This window comes from Netta rufina, assembly GCF_964035555.1.
Source record: "Netta rufina genome assembly, chromosome: 9".
Taxonomy (NCBI): domain Eukaryota; kingdom Metazoa; phylum Chordata; class Aves; order Anseriformes; family Anatidae; genus Netta; species Netta rufina.
Window position 1 is genome coordinate 26,935,654 of NC_140132.1, and position 8,768 is coordinate 26,944,421.

General features: G+C 45.7%; 1 protein-coding gene across 1 annotated transcript; it reads right to left on the minus strand.

Annotated features, from left to right (window-relative positions):
• Window positions 1-674: 674 nt before the first annotated feature.
• Window positions 675-5,770, minus strand: LOC311212367 (tubulin alpha-3 chain; the record flags this gene model as incomplete). The annotated part of the gene is made up of 5 exons (XM_084291684.1): window positions 5,754-5,770; window positions 4,118-4,340; window positions 3,439-3,587; window positions 1,891-2,571; window positions 675-980 (listed from the first exon to the last, which is right to left on the minus strand). Exons 1-5 carry the CDS (start codon window positions 5,754-5,756, stop codon window positions 675-677), a joined length of 1,362 nt encoding a protein of 453 aa, XP_084147810.1. The 5' UTR covers window positions 5,757-5,770.
• Between the last annotated feature and the right edge of the window lie 2,998 nt (window positions 5,771-8,768).

Consider the following 8,768-nt stretch of genomic DNA (forward strand, 5'->3'; position numbering starts at 1 on the left):
CATTTGAAAGTACCACAAAAGAACGTATTTTTAATAGGTTAATGGAGGAATTTAAAATAGGAGTATTTTTAACAGATTTTCATCTAAAGGGAATTGAATGCAGGGAGGCACACTTGTCAGAAAATTTTACGTTTTGTCTGCATAGTCTCTCCATTTTCATGTTTTTATTTTTCAAGGTAGCAAGTTTTGTCCTGTTAGCTAGTATACTGGTACTAAGTTCAAATCAATACTGTAATTGTATGTGCCATAACTACAATTAGGGAAATTACTTGAGTATATTATTTTTTTGTGTGTCTTCTGTGAAGCTAGCTTCAAAGCAACGATATCCTTAATATCAGGTTTCTGTCTATTATGTACAGACAGGCTTGGAATAACACCCATTAATCCTTTAACAAAAAGAAATTTCCTGCTTGTGCAAAACCAAAAATAAGTTTGTCACAAAATGCTTCAGGATCACAGGAAATTCTATATAATTTCCTGATTTTATCTTTAGTTTGCACATGATTAGATGCTACCAAAATTGCAGTTTCAAGTGGTCCTTACATAGTGACTATAGATGTAAATAGTAATGAAGACAAAGAAAGAACCTTTAAAACTTTATTTGAAAACAATCAAACAAGTGAACAGGGTTCTGCAATTTGTTGTTGTTGTTGCTGAACATACTTTTCCAGACTTCAGTTTTCTAAATATTCATCCCCTTCTTCAGCCTCTGCTTCTACTGAGTCTACCCCAACTTCTTCATAATCTTTCTCAAGCGCAGCCAAATCTTCGCGGGCTTCAGAAAATTCTCCTTCCTCCATTCCTTCCCCAACATACCAATGTACGAAGGCACGTTTAGCATACATGAGATCGAATTTGTGGTCAAGGCGAGCCCATGCTTCAGCAATAGCAGTTGTATTACTCAGCATACACACAGCCCGCTGCACCTTTGCAAGGTCACCACCTGGCACCACAGTTGGAGGCTGATAGTTAATGCCCACCTTCAAAGAAACAAATAAAAACTTTGAGTGGGAAGGGTTAAAGACATTTCTGTTAATAATGAACAAACATCGCAGTTATGAACAAATAGCTTAGAATTATTTTGCATTTCATGAGCATATTTGACTAAATCCTAATTCAGGATCAGATCAAATTAATATTGGGACAGTATTAGGTAGGCTGCACTACAGATTTTTTTTTTTTTTAACCAGATCATAATGAATAAGTCACACAAATGACTGTGGAAGGGCCCTAGAAGAAATAATTGGTAGTAAGAGCTTACTGGACTCTAAATAGAACAGAAGAATCTGGTCCTTTCAAGTCCTGAATGCACTGACAGTAGCTAGAAGGATTGATTGCTTATCTGCAAGGTGTCATTGTCAGCCATGTTGACATTGTTAACAACAGCACAAAAGATTTGCCCTAGTGATAGAAGCCAGGTGTCATAGAACATCTGTCATCACAGTACAGACCCGGAAATTGACAGCATCTGTCATTTTAAGGTATCTCAAAAATGTTGTTGGGAAGTTACTGCACTTTACTACAAGATAACTTACTATGGTGTTTCTACAGTTGTTTGAGGTTTACCTACACTTTCTCTATACAGAATTACCTAGGTTTTTGAAGACTTGCAGAAAAATGTAACACAGTTTTTTTCTACCCACCTGTTTTTAAATTGTTTTCAGATACTCGATATTGCCTGTTGCTATAAAAACTGATAGCTTATCTATAACTTGGTACAGAATTTTCACCTGTGTTGCAGTATCTTGGATTTATACTTAAGAATGTAATCTGAAACGTAAGCAGTTTGCTAACAGGGACATTACAACATTGTACAGTGACCATCACATCTAAATACTATGCAATTCCTAGTATTTTAAACATCAAGCACCTCCTAAGTTATTTATGTACCTTGAATCCAGTTGGGCACCAATCCACAAACTGAATGGTACGTTTAGTCTTGATAGTAGCAATAGCTGCGTTAACATCCTTAGGTACGACATCACCTCTATATAACATACAGCAGGCCATATATTTGCCATGGCGAGGGTCGCATTTTACCATCTGATTAGCTGGTTCAAAACAAGCATTGGTAATTTCAGCCACAGATAACTGCTCGTGATACGCTTTTTCAGCAGAGATGACAGGAGCATATGTTACCAGGGGGAAATGGATTCGTGGGTATGGAACAAGGTTAGTTTGAAATTCAGTGAGATCTACATTGAGGGCTCCATCAAAACGCAGTGAAGCGGTGATGGATGAAACAATTTGCCCAATTAGTCGGTTTAAATTGGTATAAGTAGGACGTTCTATATCAAGGTTGCGACGACATATATCGTAAATGGCTTCGTTATCTACCATGAATGCACAGTCTGAATGCTCCAGTGTGGTGTGCGTAGTTAAAATTGAATTGTAAGGTTCTACTACAGCAGTGGAAACCTGGGGTGCTGGATAAATTGCAAACTCTAGTTTAGATTTCTTTCCATAGTCAACAGAGAGCCTTTCCATGAGCAGAGATGCAAACCCTGAACCAGTGCCTCCTCCAAAACTGTGAAAGATAAGGAAACCTTGCAGCCCTGTGCACAGATCAGCCTATAATGGGGTAGAAAAAAGTGGGAGAGAAAGAGAAGTTATTGATTATTCTGGAGAGGGTAATATTAAAATAAGCATTCCAAAGCAATTATTTCCTAATTCTTTTAGTTTTAAAATGTGAACTTTTTTTTTCCTTGCATATCTTTTACTCAGAACTACCAGTGACACTGCATACCTTATTCCGAATATGAGTATTTTCACATTTAAAAGTAGCATCATTGTTTTTGATGCCACTTTAACACTACTGTAAGCAAGAACAGCTGTATACCACTGTGAAGTTATTATAAATCACAGCTGGGTTACACCTTTGGGAACAGATTCTACTCTACATGGCAGCAAGTATCAGTTAAGTATTGAAAACCAGTATTTTGTAATTTTAGATAGACAATCACTATTTCACTTTGAATCAGGTCGTACTATGCAAGTTTCTCACAGTGCATCAGGATATGAAAATCTAGAAAAATACTTGAAATTTCTGAGCTTTCAACCAAAACCTGAGGTTCAGGTACTGGAATTATTTTGCTTGACACATAAGGGTGCAATTCAAGTTGAAAATAACAAACAAACAAGTACAACAATATGACCATGCTTTTTTAAGGATTTTATAGTATGTTTCCAAGGTATCTGTAGAATGCCTTCAAATAATGCTGTTTCAGACCCTAAGAAGCTTCAAGCTTTATTGACCAAATTTTTATTTACCTCAAAAGGGGGAGGCAGGAAGACTTCTTTTTTTAACATTGTAATGGATAAGTGATTAAAAAAAATGAAACAAACAACAAACACAAGTGTCAAATCACAGTTATAGATAGCTGTAGGGCTGTATCAATTATTTTAAATAACTGCATGACTTACAGTGTGAACTCTTACCAGTTTGCGAATGCGGTCTAGCACGAGATCAACAATCTCTTTTCCAATGGTATAATGGCCTCTAGCATAATTATTAGCTGCGTCTTCTTTCCCAGTAATGAGCTGCTCAGGATGAAATAACTGCCTATATGTGCCTGTACGTACTTCATCTACAAAGAAACAGAATATGCCAACGTGAAATCTATCTGTTCAGTTCTATGCATGCTGCCTAGCAGTGAAATACTATGTAAACACACATATCATAAGGGTGTAGACAGCATCTGTGACTACATGCAGCTTGTCTGACTAGTGTAAAAAGTTGACACAACTTCAGCCCCTTTGCATAGAGGAAAACATCAAGCACTCAGAGCATTACATGGATCTGGGAACACGGAGGTAACTCAGAGAACTACATCACAGGCATAGACAGACATATTCTAGATAGCAATTAAATGAAGCTCAGCTCTGGATGTCATGCAGCAGTTTGGAAAGATTATCCACAGACTGCAAAAAAAGTTCTAATGTCTCCCAAATGTTCCCCACAGATCATTATTTACTTTCTTCTTCCAAGTAACAGTAATTTAAAACGTCAAAGCAGCATCCAAGCATACGTCTTTTAGAATCTGCAGTGTTCTGAAGATACAGAGATGTCTGCAGGGAAAGGAGTGGTTTCACAATGATGTACATGTTGGGTACGTACCAACTACAGTTGGCTCTAGGTCCACAAACACTGCTCTGGGAACGTGTTTACCAGCTCCTGTCTCACTGAAGAAAGTGTTAAATGAATCATCTCCACCTCCGATAGTTTTATCGCTGGGCATTTGACCATCAGGCTGGATCCCATGTTCAAGACAATACAATTCCCAGCATGCATTGCCAATCTGAACACCAGCCTGACCAACGTGGATAGATATGCATTCACGCTGAAAATTAAAAATAGAATAATGATAATGAAATGTAGAGCTACCCATCTTCTAGATTTCACTCTCCTAATAACCAGCAATCTGTGGGTTAAGTTACCATGATCCTTCTCTGCTGCAGTATTCCCCAGCTGCTTTCAAGTGAAAATTACACTGATCAAGTTGTCTCCTGCTGGCAAGATTCTACTCACCTCAGTTGATCTGGACTATGATATTGAAAACGTTGTAGAACCGTAGAGACTACATAGTCATAGAGAACACGTAGGGTGAATGCAATAGTATCATCCCTTACCATGCTACACATGTATTCTATCTTTGATATTGTCTAGTCTCTTTTCCACCTTTCCTTGGTTTTGAAAGACTTCGTTTTATATAATAACCCCACATTTCCTTGATTTATTGCCAATAATGTACTGGGCAATGTTGCAAGAATCTTTCCCACATAAAACCTTTTAGTATGTTTTCCCTTGCAATAAAGTTATCTAGTGCCTGGAAATCCATACATCTTTGAGTTCCTCTGCTATATCACCAGTGTAAGCATGCCACATGTTTAATCTCTCAAAAATCTTAATTTTTGTCTTACAACTGAGACTGAGATAAACTGTTATTCTAGCTTAGTGTTACAGTGTTTCTAGGAAAAAGCAGAGACGTAAAATAAACAGTAGGGTGTCTATAGTCCTCTTTTCTTCACGGCTTCATCAAAGCTTGCATCCTTGACTCCATGTTTGTATTCTCACTCAGAGGGTTCTGGCATTAACCCGTTGCCGGCAAGGCTGACTCCGCACTTATTTCTGCTTCCATTCGGTTAGCACCAAGTTTCTAAAGGCTTTGTGCTGCCTGTCTCCAGTTCCCTATCACGTTTGCACCACGCGCCTCGGAGCGGGAGCAGCAGGCGCCGGGCACCACCCCGCAGCCCCGCCCGTGCGCGGGCAGCCGTGCCGCATGGCTGGTTACGGGCCAGCCCCCTCTCCTCCGAGTGGCTGCCTGCGACTCTCGGAAGCTCTGAGCGCTGCCGCCGCCGCCACGAAACGGCAGAACGAAATGTTTGGCTGTTGTCTTGCGCTTTCCTGCCGTCTCTCACCTCGGGCGGGTGTAGTCTATCCCTCACCTGTCACCTTCTCTCCACCGCGCCGACAGCGAGGCCACCGCTATAAACAGCCTTTCATTGCTTTTCCACGCGGCTTGTCCCGATAGCCACCGGCCAGTTCCTGCACATCGCCTGCCTTGACATGTTAACTTACAGCCACCTCCCTCCTCCCCCCCAGCCCTCCCACCTTACTGCTACCGTGGGGACTCCACGGGGCAGCTCTCTGCAAGCCCCGCCATGGTAGACGTAATCCTAAGCTCCCCAGACCCGCCGCAGAAGTGCTCCCAAATTCCCTGCCTCCTCCCAGCCGCGAGAGGCCCGCTCCCCACCATGTTGCCTGGCCAAGCTCAGGAGCCTCGACTGCACCAGACCGCGTCCGCCACCTCCCGCCGAGCACTGCCAACTGCCGACGAGTAACCGCCTCGATCCGCTCGGCTTCGCGCGCTGGCTTCCCATTGGCTGTTACCCGCGCGCTCCAGAGGCGAATGGAGACCGCTGATTAGCCGAGTGTGCTGATGTGCCCACGTGGGGGTGATGACTGCCACGTGCTCGCTTGAGAGCGCGAGTCGGGGCGGTTGCAGGGGGCGGGCTTGAGCTTTGCTGAGCGGGGACGTGCGCGTGTCGGCGCGGGCCGAGGTGCTGCGTGCAGCGCGTGCTGGGGGCTCGAGGAGTCGCCTCAGGGCGGGCTCGGACTGCCCCCTGCGCTGAGGCAGCAACGGAGGTCCTAAGCGCGGGCTCGCCGCGCGCGCCTACGCTCGCAGCAGTCTGGGCGAATGGCTGGAAGCGGGGCCGGCTGCGAGAGCGCGGGCGTCACTGGAGCAGGCTTCTGCGGCGGCCATTTGGGGGCGGCGGGAGGGCCGGTACCTCTCAGTAGAGCCGCGCGCAGCCACAAACCGGGCGGAGAAATCCCTCTCAGCAGAAACGGCAGGTACCTGGGCATCCAGCTCTGCATATCCACCTTGCAGTGCGTACGTTCAGTTGTGTTCTGGAGGGTCTGCCTTGCTACCCCTCTTGTTTTCTTTCCTTCTTTTGTAACAGTCAAGACTTTGATCTTTTTCAGTGTATTCCCCTGTATTAACAAAATCACAGGAAGGCAGGGGTGCCTCCCATTAGACCAGGCTGCCCAAAGCCTCATCCGGCCTGGCTTTGAACAGTGCCAGGGATGGGGCATCTACAGCTTCTCTGGGCAATCTAATCTGTTCAGCGCTTTGCCACCCTCACAGTGAGGAATTTCTTCCTTGTATCTCATCTAAATCGCTTTCAGTTATAAACCCTGACTGCCCCTTGTCCTGTCACTACACTCTCTGATAACGAGTCCCTCCCCCCTCAAAGTACTGGAAGACTGCTCTCAGGTCTCCCCTGCTCTCAGCCTGCCTTCATAGGCGAGGTGCTCCAGTCCTCTGATCGTCCTCATGGCTCTCTTTGGGACCTGCTACAACGGTTCCATGTGGTTGTTGTGCTGCGGGCCCCAGAGGTGACCATGGTGCTCCAGGTGGGGGCTCAACAAGAACGGGAGAATCACCTCTCTCGACCTGCTGGCTGCACTTTTTCAATAATGTTAGTTTTAACTAATAGGACAAGGGAGTCGTAGAATCATAGAACCATTCAGGTTGGAAAAGACCTTCAAGATCATCTGGCCTGACCACCAATGTCACCCACTAAGCCATGTCCCTAAGCTCCATGTCCGACCTTTCCTTGAACACCCACAGGGACGGTGACACCACCACCTCCCTGGGCAACCCGTCCCAACGTCTGACTGCTCTTTCTGAGAAGAAACGTCTCCTCATTTTTAACCTGAACCTCCCCTGGCACAGCTTGAGGCCATGCCCTCTAGTCCTATCACTAGTTACCTGAGGGAAGAGCTGACATCCACCTCCCCACTTCCTTTCAGGTAGTTGTAGAGAGCAATAAGGTGTCCCCTGAGCCTCCTTGTCTCCAGACTAAATCAGCAGCTCCTCATAGGACTTGTGTTCCAGGCCCTTCACCAGCTTTGTAGCCCTTCTTTTGAGGGCTCAAGGGCCTTGATGTCCTTCTTGTGCTGAGGGGCCAAAAACAGTACTTGAGGAGTGACCTCACTAGAGCAGAATACAAAGGGACAATCACCTCCCTGGTCCTGCTGGCTACACTATTCCTGATAACAGCAAGGCTTTTGACACGGTTTCCCATAGGATCCTACTGGACAAAATGTCCACCATACAGCTAAATAAAAACATCATACGATGGGTGAGCAATTGGCTAACGGGCAGGGCCCAAAGGGTTATGGTAAATGGGGCTGCGTCAGGCTGGCAGGCGGTTACCAGTGGGGTCCCTCAAGGCTCCATTTTAGGGCCGGTACTTTTAAATATTTTTATAAACGATCTGGATGTAGGAATAGAAGGTATTTTGAGCAGGTTTGCTGATGACACCAAACTTGGAGGAGTTGTGGACTCGAATGAGGGTGGAAAGGCCTTGCAGAGGGATCTGGATAGGTTGGAGAGCTGGGCGATCACCAACCGCATGAAGTTCAATAAGAGCAAGTGCCGGGTCCTGCACCTGGGACGGGGAAACCCTGGCTGCACGTACAGACTGGGCGATGAGACGCTGGAGAGCAGCCTAGAAGAGAGGGATCTGGGGATCGTGGTAGACAGCAAGTTGAATATGAGCCAGCAGTGTGCCCTGGCAGCCAGGAGGGCCGTGTCCTGGGGTGCATCAAGCACGGCATCGCTAGTAGGTCAAGGGAGGTGATTGTCCCGCTCTACTCTGCGCTGGTGCGGCCTCACCTCGAGTACTGTGTGCAGTTCTGGGCACCACAGTATAAAAAGGACATGAAACTGTTGGAGAGTGTCCAGAGGAGGGCTACGAAGATGGTGAAAGGCCTGGAGGGGAAGACGTACGAAGAACGGCTGAGGTCACTGGGCCTGTTCAGCCTGGAGAAGAGGAGGCTGAGGGGAGACCTCATCACAGTCTACAACTTCCTCGTAAGGGGGTGTCGAGAGGCAGGAGACCTTTTCTCCATTAACACCAGTGACAGGACCCGCGGGAACGGGGTTAAGCTGAGGCAGGGGAAATTTAGGCTTGACATCAGGAGGGGGCTCTTCACAGAGAAGGTGGTTGCACACTGGAACAGGCTCCCCAGGGAAGTGGTCACTGCACCGAGCCTGTCTGAATTTAAGAAGAGATTGGACTGTGCACTTAGTCACATGGTCTGAACTTTTGGGTAGACCTGTGCGGTGTCAAGAGTTGGACTTGATGGTCCTTAAGGGTCCCTTCCAACTCAGGATATTCTATGATTCTATGATAACAAGCCAGGATGCTGTTGACCTTCTTGGCCACCTGGGCACACTGCCAGCTCATGTTCAGAAAAG